Source organism: Branchiostoma lanceolatum, chromosome 1 (assembly GCF_035083965.1).
Source record: "Branchiostoma lanceolatum isolate klBraLanc5 chromosome 1, klBraLanc5.hap2, whole genome shotgun sequence".
NCBI classification, from domain to species: domain Eukaryota; kingdom Metazoa; phylum Chordata; class Leptocardii; order Amphioxiformes; family Branchiostomatidae; genus Branchiostoma; species Branchiostoma lanceolatum.
Window position 1 is genome coordinate 730,423 of NC_089722.1, and position 18,158 is coordinate 748,580.

The 18,158-nt window shown below is 41.4% G+C and overlaps 1 protein-coding gene and 1 long non-coding RNA gene across 2 annotated transcripts in view; both read left to right on the forward strand.

The window, feature by feature from the left end:
- Positions 1 to 304: 304 nt before the first annotated feature.
- The window catches only part of LOC136421610 (multiple epidermal growth factor-like domains protein 10), a 43,048-nt gene continuing 25,194 nt past the window's right edge, over positions 305 to 18,158 (forward strand). The window contains exons 1-12 of the mRNA XM_066409070.1: positions 305 to 839; positions 4,686 to 4,802; positions 5,349 to 5,465; positions 7,917 to 8,009; positions 8,476 to 8,589; positions 9,030 to 9,146; positions 10,877 to 10,969; positions 11,425 to 11,547; positions 12,473 to 12,565; positions 13,038 to 13,130; positions 13,682 to 13,795; positions 14,286 to 14,402. Coding sequence (XP_066265167.1) covers positions 779 to 839; positions 4,686 to 4,802; positions 5,349 to 5,465; positions 7,917 to 8,009; positions 8,476 to 8,589; positions 9,030 to 9,146; positions 10,877 to 10,969; positions 11,425 to 11,547; positions 12,473 to 12,565; positions 13,038 to 13,130; positions 13,682 to 13,795; positions 14,286 to 14,402 — 1,252 coding nt within the window. The 5' untranslated portion in view covers positions 305 to 778. The remainder of the gene's footprint in view (positions 840 to 4,685; positions 4,803 to 5,348; positions 5,466 to 7,916; positions 8,010 to 8,475; positions 8,590 to 9,029; positions 9,147 to 10,876; positions 10,970 to 11,424; positions 11,548 to 12,472; positions 12,566 to 13,037; positions 13,131 to 13,681; positions 13,796 to 14,285; positions 14,403 to 18,158) is intronic.
- Positions 14,850 to 17,015, forward strand: LOC136428596 (uncharacterized). Its single transcript, XR_010754637.1, has 2 exons — positions 14,850 to 15,239; positions 15,934 to 17,015. It is a non-coding gene; the product is annotated as an uncharacterized lncRNA (long non-coding RNA).

An 18,158-nucleotide genomic window follows, 5' to 3' on the forward strand; every position in this document is an offset into this window, starting at 1 on the left:
AAGCAATGATGGCTGTCACATTATAACAAATGACATTGAGATAAATTGAACCACCACTAAATGCTGACGAAGGCTAATGCAGAACCAAAAAGCCATTCCAATTTTATGTCAGAAACGGTATTTGTATACCTTAGAAACAATTTATAGACATTATATATGTTATTTTCCTGATCATACAGAAATTTCACAAGCAAAATACACGTAGAAACTCGTGCAGTTCGAATGCTTTGTTAGTGAAGTTTCCACGGCAACTAAACATTAGTCGGTTTGGGCAGCGATGACGTCATTGACTGCAAACAAAATGGCGGCGTTGCTGACGACCTGTGTCTCGCCCTACCGTTGCAGTTTACCTTGCGGCAGTATCCGGCCAACGCCGCTCCCACAGAAGACTGTGCACTCATTTCCTACCCTTTGATATGCCCCACAAGTTGCTACAATTAAAAACAGGATTTGCGAAACCAATCAACAACTAAACATACCTGACGTCCATGCTACGATATTTAGCAAAGAATTACGGCAAAAGTTTGGATTTATCGTCCCTAATCTTGCAACCCAAGGGTGACCCTTGATCGGATACAAAAACTTTCTAATTGCTGATTAAAGAGGCAATTTACATTGAATGGTTGACAGGAATAGTCAACCAACCGCTATTAAACGTTGGATTGTGTTTGTCTTTCTTGACAGAATTGAGTCGCAAAGCCGTGATAACCCGTTCGTCGGAAGGTATAACTTCGGGAGGTATTAAGGGCTTCAGACACTTCGTCAGTCAGCAGCGGCCATGAACAGCGCGGTGTGGGTGGCTATAGCCGTCCTGTCAGCCTTGTCAGCTGCAGGAGCAGGTACGTTACGGTTTACTACCAACTCTCTACCAAGAAATATGTGTGGCAGCACGGTGTACAAGATTGTAGTTTAGACTCGGATTTTATTGGAATTACAACAGTGCAATACACGTGGGACACAGGCAGCTATTGCTGATGTTGTGACCCACACACATAATGTACCCGATTTTTACACTTGGGTGGATTGGGGAAAGTCGTGTAAAGTGCCTTTTTCCCAAGGGCACAAGATCGGTGTCGTCAGGGGATTTGAACCCGCTGGGTTCTGGGCCGAAAATCCTGCCGTTACGCCACATGACCCCACAATTGGGGGTTTGTGACTTGTTCAAAGGCACAAAAGAATGAGTCGACGACTTTGTTTCTCCCGTATTGCGACGTTTTTGCTCGCTGAATGGAAACGACCACGTCCATAACAATCGTCGCTTCATACCAGAATAACTCTTCAACAAATGTGTGTGATATCCAAGTATACAAGATCACGGTGTACAAGATCTCAGTGTAGCAAAAGGTAGAAAGGTTTTAGACTTACTCCACGGTACAAAAGAATGAGTCGACAACTTGAAGTGTTTGCTCCCCAAATAGTAAAGGACAACGTACATTACAATCGTAGTTTCATACATGAACAACTCTCTACCAACAAATACGTGTGATATCACGGTGAACAAGATCTTAGTGCACCAAAGGGTTCAAACTTACTCAACGGTACAAAAGAATGAGTCGACAACTTGAAGTGTTTGCTCCCCAAATAGTAAAGGACAACGTACATTACAATCGTAGTTTCATACATGAACAACTCTCTACCAACAAATACGTGTGATATCACGGTGTACAAGATCTTAGTGCACCAAAGGGTTGAAACTTACTCCACGGTACAAAAGAATGAGTCGACGACTTGAAGTGTTTGCTCATCACATGAAAACAACCACGACCATAACAATCGTCGTTTTAAACCTGCATACAACTCGGTAACAAACGTTTCTTATAGATATGATACCTTGATCTATGCCGTCTGAAATGATGCTACATTTACCACATTTCACAAGGACCATTGAGTCTAGGGAATTTATAGCGACGTTGGGAAGATACGATCGCTTGTGAGGGCTAGCTCAGAGCTATGTTAACGCTCCCGGTGAGAAGAGAAAGGTATCCACATCTCACTTAAATTGTACTTGGCCGTCATTTGTTGTGAAATTCAAAGCTTCTAATGTAGATATATGTGGCAACTTTACCAAACCTTTCTGCAGTACCTCAACAACTTGAGTCCAACCATTGACAATAGTGGCTGGTACTTGCCATTCAAGGTCACAATTGGTATTCTAGAAGTTCAATGTCTTGTTTCTAACATTTAAAACCTTTGTATTGAAATTAAGTCGACTTTTGCCCCATACTCATTCGTGTGACGTACAGTTTGTCATGTTTACAAGACCCCATGTAGAGTAAGGTTGGGTCAACTCGCTACTTTAGCAGAATGTAGCGTAAGTTGGGTCAACTCGCTACTTTAGCAGAATGTAGCGTAAGTTGGGTCAACTCGCTACTTTAGCAGAATGTAGCGTAAGTTGGGTCAACTCACTACTTAACCGGTATGTTTTATGAGAATTCATGAGGATGTTGGACTGCAACAGTAGCCCCACCCATAACAAACCTTAACATAGATGGTTCAACTGGTGCATACTTCTGTTGTTGAGACAATAGATGTGTCTTACGCGTAGCTTATTATCATTATCATCAGTCAAGGGCTTAGGGTCATGTGGTGTAACGGCAGAATTTTTAACTCAGAACCCAGTGGTCCCGGGTTCGAATCCCCTGATGCCACCGATTTTGTGCCTTTGGGAAATAGGCACTTTACACGACTTTCCTCAATCCAGTGTTATTGAAACTTACTATCTGTAGGAATAACTAGAAAGTTGAATTTTTTTATTCAAGTTTCAAGCCTCATAAAATGCTTTGGATGCCTTTAAGTGGTGTCGTGCTGACTTCGTGACCTTGATTCTACAGCATATCGTGCCGCGCCGTGGCGACATCAAGAAAATCAAAACACATCATTCATCTTTTGTTAACTTTGTATGTTACATTGTTCACTCCAAGTGTGTTACCTGAAAGTGTCCCTTCCTCAAGTATTCAGCTCTATGGAACGTGTTGGGTTTTTATTCAAAATATCTACATATAATAACAAGACTTCATAGGATGCTTTAAGCAAGACAGACAGTCTAGTGTGTGACAAGGTTTTCAATTGATCACAAATCTTAAATTGTGGCTTGGGTGGCTATACAAACTCCTTTTCTAGTTCGATACGGTCTTTGCCAACATTAGATCTGCTCGGCAATCACTAGAACTCAGATGTGCCAGATTAGGAAGAGACTTAACACGGCTTTCCTCGCGCCACCAACGTGTAAAAATGGGTACCTTTCTATGTTTGGGGAGGTAAAAGGCGGTGGAAGAAGATTTGGGCATCGCCTTCCAATACCGTGCCCTAGACACAGTGGATAACTGCCCACTGCCCCTAAGGTCCCCAAAGGCCTACCTTTACCTTTATCTACCTTTTACTATCTTAGAATATAATTCAATCGATTATTCTAGACACGAGACCCTTAATTGCGGATTAGATAAATGCAAATAATCACATTGTCAAACTTGCGATTAATTCGAATGCTTTTTATAAATCAACTTTCTTTGGTGGCAATTTCTCTTGGCATGACGTCATGGCTGATCTCCAAATATAATGCAACGGAGGGATCTTAAAAGCATTCCTGTGATATGGTGGGGAGGCTGTTGTTGTGAGATAAGTTTGGTAACCTTGATCAAGTTGCTTACACAAGTTGTGTTAACATTTGTCGTTGTCCAGGCAAATAAGTGGCTTATTAATTGGCGGTCACTCAATATTGGAATGCCACATGTGTACTTATGTCGACATGGGGACACTCATACTCTGTAATATACGGCGGCCCAGTTTATATAATGTAGACCATGTATTTTATTTTATGCCCCATGATGAAACCATATGATTGATTTCCGTAGTATAAACTAATACTTTGGGAAAGTCAAACGATTTTTTTTACAATAAGACAAATTGTAGGACATTTACTGTTTGGGGTAATTCATAAAAGCACTACGCACAGTTTGAAGTGTGTAAGCGGTGAATAATTACATCATGTGTACCCTGTAGACGGAGCTCAAATATTTGTCTGACGTTGAGGTAAGAGCTGGTAGATACAGCTGTGCAAAGGAACGAAGGCTGGCATATCTACTTAACTATTAATTTTGCAAAATTAATCTGCAATCTGTTAATGCTATTTTGTCAATTTTTGTGTGAACCCTTTTTTTCAAAATGGTCTTTTTCGATCTTGTTTTCAAATTTATGAAAAAAAGAATGATTTAAAACAAACCATAGGTCAGTACTGTTATTGATAACTCGAATTAGAATTAGAATTGGCAGTGTTTGCTTTTTATGATATCAAACATAGACATATAAATAATTGTTTCTTTGATAGTTGATCTTTTTTTCGACAGGATAGAAGAAGAATATCAGGACAAAGATAAAAAGATTGGTAGATAGATTGTGTGTAGATATAACGAAATGTTCCCAACCCTTTTTTTTCGGGGGGATGCTAATCTCCATTTCTACACATGTGGACAGTCAAGTACTAGAGAAGGGGGCTAGTCCAGTAGTAAAACTAGGTTACTAAGTAATAGGCTTAGGCATTCCTGCATATTCCTAAAATGCATTGACAACTACATGTAGAAGTAGCCAATACATGAAGCAAAGAAGTGTTCTTCTGTAACATACTCTCGGTACATGTAGCCCCAAATATAAACGTGGAATCACCTTATTTTTCCTGATTTCTGATCCAGATTCCTGTCAGAACCTGTCCCCGTACTGCGGCGCTAGCCCGGGCTGGCCCTACAAGACCCTGTGTGACGAGCACGCGTCTGTACGGGACAGCTGTCACGAATGGTGTGGCGTCTGTAGTAAGTATGAACTAAATATCAACGTGTAATAATCACTTCGTTATAAATATAGGACAGTTCATATGAAAGTGCCCAAGTGTTAGAAATAATTGTACATATAGTCAACCCTTGCTATATAATTTCTTACAGTGCTGCTTAGTCTCCTTAGAGTGTATCACCTTCATTTAATGTATCTTATTGTCAAAACTGGATTTCCATTTATGGGTTTCTCTTGACGCTGAAGTTAAATTACTGTTTTGTCAACGTTCTCTGAGTTTGTCAGATGCCTTGCCCTCACTGATGTTAAAACCTCATGAAACCTACCACGGCCAGTGTTTTAAAGATACTGTAGAGGCAGCGAGGTTCAGTGGACTATATTTGCTAATGACCCTAAAATATCCCGTTTTCAGGCTATTATATTTTTCTAATGTAATGACCCGTTTACAGATACAGGTCATTACCAAGAATGACTTGTCCTCACTTGGTCATTACGCTTGTTAACGACCCTGTACGTATTTTTTGCGCTGTCTTGGCTGTTAATTAAACGCTGTGTATTCATCACTACAGCATGTTCGGGTGAGCCGTGTGATCATGGCGGCACCAGAGGAGGGAACCCAGCAAACTACGGAGAACACACCTGTGACTGTAACTGTGTAGGTGACTGGACAGGACCAACATGTGAAGGTAATTATTACAGAAACTTTACATTTGAAAACGCATCGTAGTGCCCAAACCTGCATTTCTTCTTCCTTTACATCAAACGGTATCTGCCACCATGAATCAAGACAATAACATATCCAGTACAAAACCGAGAGTTCTGCTACGGTACCAAGGTCACACACTAAAAACGAACGTTCTGCTACAGTACCAAGGTCAAACACCATGGGGCTGAACATCGACCTTGACCTTTGCCTTTCATTCCGACCCATCCAAATGTTTTAAAGTTATTCTGACCATAAATATCTGGAAACACGAACAGACAAACACTCATACACATACACATACCCAAAACAATACCTCCATGTTTCATGCCCAATCGTTATGTTGTCCTTATATACAATGTACGTTTGTCTATGTCAAACATATATGTATGTCATCCAACCCGAGTATCCTTGCTTTGGCGTCTAACTTGAAGCTTTTGGCTATCTCTACTTTGCTTGTCTCACCTCAACAATCCTATCCTAAATGTTATTGTAAGGTATGATACTAGTATGATACTAGTCTACAAAGGTATCGGGCACATTTATGCATTGGAACCTCAAGCGGAAAAAAAGCTCTCTTTCTTTCTTTTTCCCTATCTCTTTTTTTCCCTCTTTCTCTCTTTCTGTCTTCAAAGAAGACAAAACAAAGCGAAAAGTGCAATGATGATAAGAACGATGAACAATCCTTGGGAAAGATTTGATCGCACTGAAGTCGGTCAAAGGGGAGACAATGAAAGGGTAGAAAATGCCTGGTGATGTAAATAGCAATTAGGTTGAATATTGTCCAGCTAAAAGGGCACTAGAAGTGGCTATTGTTTACTTGAAGAAGGTGACTTGATCAAGCCCCTTTGTCCACTTGTCGACCCCCGTCCTTCTGGGTTGAACGAATGCCACGTGGCTTGAATAGTTGCTAGGATCTACCAATTGCGTACGAAGGTGTTTATTTACACATCGAAAATCCCTGTATTCCGTACGGAAAGACCGGGCTTAGCGTGCCATGTCTTGATGGAAGCCTTATATATGTTGTTAGGTCAAGGTTAGGTACTTGACAGTTTCCAAATTTGGCCCGTCCAAAAGTGTGTAGCTCGACGCTAACCCGCAATTATGTATTCAGTAGTGTACACACATTTAGCATAAGCACTCGTTCACATTTCATTTTGCTATCATCGTAGCCTTTACTAGATACAATATATACAGACTGAGGTATTCAATTTAGCTGCCGTACACGTACCAAAATTATGATAACAAATCTAAACTGTGCAACATTTCAAAAACATTGCTTTTTGAGCCAGCACCATACGGTCAATGGCCTCCGGACGAACTTGTTGATCGCTAGTATGTCGCCGAATTCCAAACTCGCCAAGAGAGTTGAGCGTTTTTTTCGCCTGAAAAAATCTATCCTGACAAACGTGGCTTGGTGGCCTGGAGTATTTGGCCGATCTTCCAAATTCGCTCGGTGATCGAGATGACGTTGCAAACTGCTTGGAAAACGGAACATTTTTCCTCCTAGCATCTGCTTGGAGATCATCGGCAAGCATCAAGAGTCATTCCCTCTCAAATCGCTGCCTACAGAGCAAACCCCGCTTAATAAAGTCCCTTCTTTCAAAATCAACACTGCACGTTCATCAAACATATGAAAACGTCACTGGCCAAGACAGCTACAAACGTAAACCCTTCAAACAGTGGACGCAAACAGGGTTTAATTTGAACATTGCAAACAAGACCTGTTTTCATCAATCTTTCAACATATCATTTTGGGAACAATGGAAAGCAAGGAACTCCCATTTTCTGTTTACTGGGCTTGTTTGAATACATTATACAAGGGTCAAACAACGATCATCAATGTGAATATTAAGTTATAAGGATTAGGCAGCAATACGCGGTGTGAAATTACTCTGCTTGCCAAAGTATTAAAGACCGGATATTGTCAATTGTCATAAATTACAGAACATATGCACCTGAACTACACCTACGTGAGAGCTTTGTAAACAGTGACGTAATCAAAATGACGAAACCTTGATTTCAAACCTTTTGCATAAAATAATATAATCTTTGTGTCCACAAATCTGTACTCTGCTCTGGTATCTGGTTGCAAATATACCTAAGTCTCTTTATATAATAGTAACCTCATTCAAGGAGGGTTATGTTTCTGGTGCCTTTGGTAGGTTGGTGTGTGGACAGTACAAATCAGAAGGTGTGAATATAATTTAGTGATTTGAGCGTAGGTGTTCAAACACCTCACTAACGACAAAGCATGAATATCATGAAGCTAAGTTTAAGTTGTTTGTTTTTTAATGGTAATGTCATGACGTTTTGGTGAAAGACAGCATTTGGATCCAAAATTAAGTATTGCGAATTTTTATCACCCAGCGGATTTTATTGGAACTGCAGCTACGTTTTTGTTCGTAACTTGTCATATGTTTGTTTTTACCAGTCTGCGGCCTGCAGTGCGCTAACGGCGGCACGCTGGACCCGGTCTCATGCACATGCGACTGTCCACCTGGGTTTGACGGACGGGTCTGTTCAGGTAAGTTTGGGAGGGGGGTGGCAAATAAGGATGTTGGTGATGGAACAGTTTTGATTTTTAAAAACATAGGGTAGGGATGGAGGAAAGAAGCTGTGAAGGTTAGTAGCTTTGCTTGTATACACCTTCAAGTTATTTCTGTAATAGTCGTGTTGGCGGATTAAAAAAAAAGAATTCTAAAGCAAAAAGATATGGATTTTGTGGGGTAAAGAGTGATAGAATTATCGTGCAAAAATACAGTTTGTAACAGAACTGTAATAGTTCTTCGTCTCAATTATAAAATGTCACGTTTGTTAGCAGCAAACATAATAGACCTATATTTACAAAAGACAAAAGAATAACACAAGATTATACTGATACTTATTTTTGTAAATACAACATCGCGTTTTTTCAAGCATAAACGCAGAGCCTCAGCAAATATACTTCTATAGTCTGTTTATAAAATAAGCGGAGGCTGCTTGGTTGACAGATACCTGCAAAAACGTGCAGCCGCACTGTGGCGCTTCTCCTGGTTGGCCCACGTTGGACATGTGCGTCAACGATTACGTCATCGACGGGTGTAGACAGTGGTGCGGCGAGTGCGGTAAGTACAAAGTCCTCCTTTGTTAAATATTGTACCTCTATGAAAAAGCGCCGATGACATCATTGGTAGGGCATTTTCAAAGGGTGTATTCTAAAAGGGCATGGTTACGTCACTTCTCAAAGTGACTGAAAATAAGGCATTCATACTTAGGCATCACAGGGGATTGCGGGTAATGTCAGTTGTCCAGATTTCTTTAGGAGTAACATATTGATCGCAGTGGTATCTTAGCTTATTCTGCTGCGTTCTTTTTGTGCAATGGCATTTTCAGAAAGTGAAACGTTGCAAAACCGTCTTTAGATTAGACAAGTGAGATTTTAACATTACAAGCCAATAGATTTTGACCTTTCACCTAAACGACTCTACATCACGACATGGCGCATGCGCACTCGGAACGGTGAGATGGCTTATTATGATATTCTAAACCTTCTCCCCCATACAAGAGTGCGCCGGGCCACCATGTGCAAACGGTGGAAGCCGAGGGGGCGTCCCTTCGAACTACGGAGAAAATACGTGCAACTGCGACTGCGTGGAGCCTTGGACTGGGCCGACGTGTGAAGGTATTGTAAATGATATTTTGGATATATATCATCATATAATCTTCAACATTCAACTGCACGAATCAGTCTTGCTTGTACCTGTTGAGGGTATGGTGCAGATCCCTCTGACATATTAGTATAGCTGGAAAATGTGACTGTCTAATAATGTGAATTTGCGTACTTGCATGTATTGCAAATAACTAAGCAACAGCTAATCTTTTCTTTATTTATATCTATTTCACAGTATTGTATTGTAATCTATTTCGACCCTTGTCGTCTCAGTGGACGATCTAAACAGCAATTTGTGTTGCATAGTATAGTATAATCTAGTATAGTATATATAGAATACAACACGGGGTATTCCGTATCACCCGAGGTGCCAGCCCCGGCGATCCGACCCGCGGGAGGGCTGGGACCGAGGGTGATGCGGAATACAACGTGTTGTATTTTATTTATGTCATACTTTGGTCACACCCACCCGAGAAAACACACATTTCAATGCGGAATGCGCCAGAAGTTGAGGGAGGTTTGTGTCCTCGAAAACAAAACTGCAACAACATTGATTCTAACCTCCGAATCCGGTATTCGAATTTCCGACGGCGGCACAACCGGCACGCTCGAAATGCATTCGAAATATTCCATGGAAGCCTGTGTGATAACATTTCCGAACCCTATGTGATCCGAATAGTTATCACACGGTCCGGAACACCCGTATCAGGCCCAGGCATGACCTAAAGTACATTATCACATAGGTAGATGGCGTCGACCAATCAGAAGCCTCCATTGCCCACAATAAGTGATCTGTTATCACGCCATAACACACCACTTATTGACGTCATGTCAGAACACAACCGTTGCATTTTGTAGAGGGGGTATCTTTTTGATGAATCCTTTTCTTAACCTTGTTTAAAATATCTTTATAACCGTTCCATTTTGTAGAGGGGGTATTTATTTGATGAATTCACTTCTTAACCTTGTTTAAAAAATCTTTATTGTCTTAGAATTCCTAAAAATTTCCTTAGAACACATGAAAAGGGGAAAACAAAATTTAAAATTCCCAAAAATGTTCCGCGTGTTCCATTTGCTGTTGGCCAAAGAAACCACGTTCTACCTAAGGTTCCGCGCGTTCCATTTCCTGCTGGCCAAAGAACCTGCGTTCTATTCAGGTTACCTGAGGTCATGTTGCAGGGAGATTCTTCAATGAAAACATTTTCTGACTGACCTGAAACCGATCCTCCTATCCTGTATGGTTGAAATGAATACATCAGGCAACAGTTGTACATATTCTTCATCATATTCTGTTAAAAAAGGACAAATTTGAATTCTGAAATGGATTCTTATAGTATAAGGGATCTATGCGTCAAACAGAAATTGTCTACTCTTATATGCGTCAGTTTGGATAAGCTATATGATAATAACGTTAATGACCCGCCTCTTTCTCGGTGTCTATGGTGTCATAACGCCTGGTCATGTGCTATAACCACCTCATAAAACCACCGAGTGAGCGATCATATTCGGTGGTTATAGCACATGGCCAGGCGTTATGACACCATAGACACCTCGGGGCGGGTCATTAACCCTTAAGTATAGATTGAGGTATGTCTAGATGACTGACCTGTACTCACACACATCGTATATTCCAGTTTGTACGATGGACTGTAAGAACGGAGGTGTACTAGATACATTGTATGTTCCAGTTTGTACGATGGACTGTAAGAACGGAGGTGTACTAGATACATTGTATGTTCCAGTTTGTACGATGGACTGTAAGAACGGAGGTGTACTAGACGGTGCGACATGTTCCTGTTCCTGTGGACCTGGGTGGGACGGACCTACCTGCGAAGGTTTGTTTTCATGTACATAATGCAACATAATTTATGTATAGGCCTAAGCTAGTAATCATAAGCCAAACTGATACTTTATTCAACGTAGTACAGACACGTTTTTCTAAATCTTGCTAAAAAGTGACAACTTCAGCGTATTGAAATTTTCCGAATCACTTGTTCACAACCCAAAATCAACATCTTCAAAAACGTGCCCCATTTTATGGTTACGAAGACAAGCATCTTTTTTTTTAGATTGATAACAATGGTCTATAACTGCTATCGTCTCTTATATTATCCGGTTTAGGTCCTTGATAGTTGTCTATTTTGGGATTTTTTTCTCACCGAACAAGTATTTCTTTTTGCAACATCTCAGGGATGGAGACTTCTTCATGAATGTATATATATATACTGCTGTACTTTTGTTGTGTCAATAAAGATTGTTGTTGTATATGCCCGTGTTTTAATGTTTCTAGAGGCGTGCGGCGATCACCACGCTTACTGCGGGACCAGCCCGGGGTGGCCCAACACGGACAGCTGCGTCATCGGCTACGTCAGGGACTACTGTCGCGCCATGTGCGGCATGTGCCAGAAAGAACGTAAGACTTTAATACGACTTACAACCTTCAACTTCAATTACCCCCAAATAACCTAATCTCCAAGCAGATCCACGCCGGGCGCGAAAATCGTAGTATGCTAGCCAGAGAAGGTCCAGTCATCCAGAGAAGGCCGGGCTGATGAACCTTCTCTGGATGACTGGACCCTCTCTGGCTAGCATACTACGATTTTCGCGCCCGGCGTGGATCTGCTTGGAGATTACAAATAACCCCGCTAGGGGCAAAGTCCCAGGCTAAGGCGGGCAGGCCTCCAGCCTGGCGCGGAATAACTCAACGGTGGGAGCCGTAACAACCGCGCCAGGCAGGGCGTTCCACTCGGGGATGGTGCGGGGGAAGAATGAATGTTTGTAAGAGTCTGTCCGGGCGTAAAGTGGTTGAAATTTGAGCTATTATCCAAATTTGACCTATTCACGATCTAGTAATAACGACCAAGTCACGACTAAGACGTATACTCAAAACTAGCATACAAGCATACTTACGGCAGTCTAATTTCTGTGATGGTGTGTTTGTTGGGCTTCAAAAGACAAAAAACTTCTTATGTTGAACACCTTTTTGGCATTATTTGTATTGCATAACATTTAAAACTTTTAAAACAGTCGACTTAAGTTGGACTATTGTGGTTTTGCCTTGAAACATAGAGTTGTGGTGTGTTGTTCTATATTTGTAGCTGTAGTATCAGGGAAGTCATAATATGACACATCATGTAGTTTTGGAACTTCATACGTATACCCGACCTTTCAAAGATTTACGTTTTTTTTTCATTCATCTTCATTTCTCTTTTTTGTTGACAGCCTGTTTATAAATCATACATATTTTCTTACAGATATGGACTAGATTTATTTCTTTGAAATTGTTATGAAAGGGGAAGTAGATGTCTCAAAAATATTCCGTTTTCTTGAAAATATAGTTTGTACCTTACAATGTCTGCATGGTGGAACCGTGGACGCAGATGCATGCAGCTGCGCATGCGCGGGAGGTTGGACCGGTCCAACGTGTAATGGTAAACAACGAAACAAGAACTATTTTGCTTAAAGCTTGCTAACTTCCGCGAAAAGCTTGCTAACTTTGCAAAAGCTCTCTAGCATTTTGCAGAAGCTCTGTATCATTGCAATGCAATGATATCATTAAGCTCTACTACTGCACCGCTATATTCATGAGCAAGTTAATGTGCTTTGCAGATTTTGTCGCACGCTACAAAGAATTACATGCACTTCTCAAGTTAAATACCTTCATAATTGAAACATGCTCACAAAAATGTAAAAGTATGTCTCTAATAGAAGGTTAGCAAAAAAAGGCACATTTTGTTCCAATAGACGGTTAGATTGAATTGGACAGTTTGCAGTCTCAACCGCTAGCCCAGACATTACTTTCGCATAATCAGTGCAGCAGAAAATCACACGCTTATCAATCTGAGGTTGACAAGCTATTGTGTTAGTTGTTGCTGATGTATTTCTCTCCTTACCTTGAAACAGAGTGCCTGCGGGTCTGTGATAACGGAGGGACGCTGGACCAGGAAACCTGCTCCTGCCGGTGCGCTCCTGGCTTCGACGGAATCACCTGCTCTGGTAGGAAAATACATCTGCATTTTCTTGTCTCTATATCGGCCTTATCACATTTTTCAGGTAACTCTATCAGAAAAAACACACGGGCAGAATGACTTTTAAAGGCAACCAAAGCAATATTAGGGCCCAAAAATAGGACACTAGAAAAAGCTGAAATCTTTCCGGCAGTGACATATACAAACATTGTTTAGCACATTTGCATAATAACTTCAAAACCGCACAAAAATGTGCCATGCGATAATCCCCTTTGTTTCGCGAGCCTAAAAGAACTATGGGAACGATTTTCAGTAAATTCTCACATCACAACGACGTCATATTTTTGCATCATAGACATCGCTATACATTGTGATAGTGTTGTTTGAACTAATCATGTATAGAAATGACTAAATAAATTGACTTTCAAAATCCTATTTTCGGTCACTAATATTGCTTGGGTTTCCTTTAAAAATGATGATATCTGTGCTTTCATATGATGTTCATATGACTTCTTTCTTATTAAGTTAGCTAACTGTTTAAAGCATCATTGACCTTCAAATTGTTAAATGTGTCGTCAGACCCTTGTCAGAACCAGTCGCCCCTGTGCGGAGAAAGTCCCGGATGGCCGACCCTTGACCTTTGCTCTAACACCGGAGTCCTTAGCAACTGTCACCAGTGGTGTGGACGGTGCTGTAAGTTTCAGTACATAATTTTATTATGATGATTGATATGGTAACTCTATATATAAATAATAATTCATACAATTATTTCATTCATTTTTGATGAGATGGACATATTGACAGGGTGTTAAGCATTCATACAGGCAAACACTTAGTTTGCGTTGATAAGCTAGTTCACGGTTGCAGCAATACTACGCATGTGCAGTGTCAAAGGTGAAGGCCCCCGGCTTGCAAACAGTGCTCGTCTCGACATTGTCTCGATTTGCATAACAGCGCCCCGACGGGTTTTGTTTACGTCTCGGGGGCCTTCACCTTTGACACTGCACATGCGTAGTAGCAACCGTGAACTAGCTTATACTTGACTGTTCTTTAGAAATTGTACTCCATACACATTGAACTCATGTTAGGAATCTACGAAGATCTTCCACAAAGATAATGAAAATCTTCTTCGATACGTGTTTTGTTAAACCTATATAATCTATGCATTTTGTGTTCATTGTAGCCTGTGCGTCTGTACCCTGCGCTAACGGCGGCACCAGAGCCGGCGTCCCTTCTAACTATGGAGAACACACCTGTGACTGTAACTGTGTCGGCACGTGGGCGGGACCAACATGCGAAGGTTAGGACAAACGATTCTATTTAAACCTCATATACATCAATTGATCAGAGGATGACAGTATATTTGCTTTGCATTTGTAACGTGGGAGTTATAATGTTCTTGTCTTCGTTGTAACAGAAATTTGATCAAATACTATAAAAAAAGGTAATTAATATAAATATATATAAAGCAGGCATCCTTAATTGAGGTGAAGCATGATGCTTTTTCAAGTAGCTAGTAGTATGTAGTGCAATATGGCTTCGCCACGACTCGCGTGTTTGGCCAATCACACCGGGTCACCCCTACTCTTCTCGATAGGTGTGTTGGGTTCTTTTACCTGCAGAGGTTTGACGCTTGAGGCTAACGCCCGAAGCTCCCTCATACACGGGGCTGCCGGCTTTACGTCACCATCCGAAATGACGAATGCAATCCCTTACAACATGTCCGAGCTCGATTTTACGAAGCAGAAACAGTGTCAAAAAGATCGTATACGTTTTTTGAAATGGAATAGGTATGTAATTTAGAATGGAATATGTGTTTTTCAAATCGAATAGGTATGTAATTTAGAATGGAATATGTGTTTTTCAAATCGAATAGGTATGTAAATAAACATGGAATATGTGTTTTTCAAATCGAATATACATGTGGTGCTATTATTTTTGAAAGTTGGTATTGTTTTAAAATCTGGTACTATACGATTCCAAAATACCATACGATTTCTGTTTGCTATACCATTTCTGTTTGCTATATCATTTCTGTTTGTACTCCGGAAATGACGCGTTCCGCTCCGGAAGTAGGGTAGGGCATACATCGGACAAGTTCGTGGTCTCCCGCGATGTTGCCGGCCATTTGCTCCGGGTAAGTTGTGTTCGTCTTTGGCGAAATACGCCAATATTAACGCACGCCACGTGTTGTCAGTGTCGCTGTGGACACTCGGACTTGATATCGGCCAGTTACGGTTGGTAGTGACCGTCATTTTGTCGACAATCGCCAACATTGACTCGGGAACTTTACGTCTGACAGTGTGGGGGAGGGGGGGGGGGCGTGTTTTCGTGTACCAATATATAACGTTAGCGAAATTCCACCGGCGAATCTTTACGAAAAGAGATTAAATATGGAAATTATGGGTAGAAAGTCAACACAAGTTCTGCTGCTTCTCGGACAATTTTTAATTAGGCTTGATTACCCTCATGAACTTTGGGGTTGATAAGCTTGCCGCAAACCGGGCGTTTTGTGTATTTACGACAGAAGGGTAAAAGGGCGAGTCCAGAATGGATGTGTCAAATTAGGGCGTCAAATTAAGGTCCCACAACACAGTACGCAGACTTTGTGTGGATAAAATAGTGCTAAAATCATTGTAAAATTCTTCTAAATTCTAGAATAAATACCAGTGGTTGGCAACTTGGGCTACATGCCCTATTCTTATACCTACCAATTTTAGACTAGCTCCTTAGTCTAGTTGCCATACATTGTACCTGTTATGATTGTCAAGCAATAAAATGTTATGTTTTGTGTATAATAATTAGTTGCATTTCATGTATTTTCTTCTCAGAGTTCCCAGAAAAGATGTAGTGTCTGCACTGTGGGGCGTGCGGCACATAGGACGCTGAACTTTACCATTGACTTTCTAGAAGAGCAGGGCCCAGTCGACTTGCCTGAGTCCAGCACACGTTGGGAATACCAACAGGGCTGCCATACGGGGAGTTCTGTAGAAGGCTTGTCAGCCATTACAGTCAAACCTGCCCAAGGCGACCACCCGAGGGACCGAGAAAAAGCGGTCGCCATGACCAGGTGGTCGCGTTGAAGAGGTGGTCGCCTAGGCAGGTTTGACTGTATTTTCTAATCCTAAAACATTGGTCACTTGAAAACTGAACAGATTTGAAGGTGATGTTGGAAAACTTGGAAACCTGCTTTTTGGCACGAGACTTAAGTAATTTGAGAGACCATGTTTATCTCAACATAACAGATCCTTTTATTTAGTCATAGTAGTGTATATTGTTATAAAGATATTCACCTTTCAAAACTGCACAGACCATGGTCTATTTACAGTTTTGGGGGGAGTCTGTACAGGCAGACCAAGTTGTATGGATACTGTCCATGCCTAGTGTAACAGAGGACTTTGTTTGGTTTGTGGTGCCTCCATCTAGACTGAATGAGCCTCGTCACGCTGTGAGAATCACATCAAGAGAGTTCACACCCAGCTTGGCAGTACAATTAGTGTATGTGTGACAGCATTTTACAAACCAGTGAATGACATTCAAGTCAGCATGAAGGTCATGTCAAATTTTGACTGTAGTGATGAGGAATACTGAACTTTATGTTGAGAAAATGGTGTATATGCAGTATTAAATAGAATATGTGTCTGAACTTGAGAGATTAGAATAGGTCATCTTTTTTATAAAGGAAAAGTCCATTTCAACAAAAGTTTAGTGGGAGCACTGAAAGACATCATGATTCAGTCTGAAACTGTGGCAATGTAGTTTTTTATTGTAAGAATAATATCACTAGACCATGGTCGACATTCACCTCATATAGAAAGGGGGATTTCTGTCCATTCTATATATATACATTATTCTATATTCATGTATATGTATATGCATACACTTATATCAAAATAAACATTGTAATGTAGAACTTTCCGTGTCAATTTTCTACTTGTGCCTGAGATGTTTTTCTTAGTATACTGCAGTCAACATTGCAACACTATGTAGCTGTCAATAGTTCTACTCAAGTAGCATACACTGCAGTCAACACTACAACACTTTGTAGCTTTTAATACTTAACCAGTCATCATTCCGACACACCTTCCACACAGGTGTAAGGCCGCACCCCACATGGCCACTGCTGGCTGGTTGGGCCCATCGCCATGTAAGCATATATAAGGAAGGACATGATTGCCGAGCCGGACTTGGTCAACAAGTTAGGTACATGTAATATAGTCTAGGGCTAGTATTTGGACATTTAGCGGCGCTCTCTAATTACACTTATATACTGAATATACTATATGAATAGAGAAAAGGCCACACAGGTTTCAATATAATTGTGTTTGTATTTTAATGAGATAATTACTTCACAAATATACAACAACAGGACTGGCTTACAGGTACTTCGGTTACATAAAGGTCGGTAGCCTATTACGTTCCATGTAAGGGACAGGAAGGTAAACAACCCCAAACCGTTGTTGAAGTATTGTACTGGCCGGTCAAGAACCCCTCTCTGATCTGATTGTACAATTCAGTAAACACCCTCGTTTCGATGTTAAAGCACCATTGTGTAAGATCAGTCACGTCGCCAGTTCCATGCGCGGGTCGACCCGGCCAACGGGCCTCGTTCAGTCACGGACACTCCCATCTCGCTTCTTGTCCGTGCGATCGTGATTAGAGCCAATTCTTCTCCTGAAGTTACGGATCTGGCTACCCGACTTCCCTTGCCTAGGTTGGTCTATCGACGAGAGGCTGTTCACCTTGGAGACCTGCTACGTTATGGGTACGGACAGACGTGAAAATTGCACGTCTCTCTCTTTAGTTTTCAATGGCCCACCTGAGCGTACCGGCACCATGAAAGCCGCGGTGCTTTACGGGGCAGCTTTCCTTATCTCCGGGCAAACCGATTCCTGGACACGTGCGCCTTACAAAGAAAAGAGCACTCTTTTCGGGGCTCATACCCACGTCAACGACTTCGCTTGCGTTGCCGCGCCGGGCGAACATTTTCCCGTTCGCGGGAATGTTAACCCGATTCCCTTTCGGTATGCCGGGGCGGCTCGTGACGCACAGAATC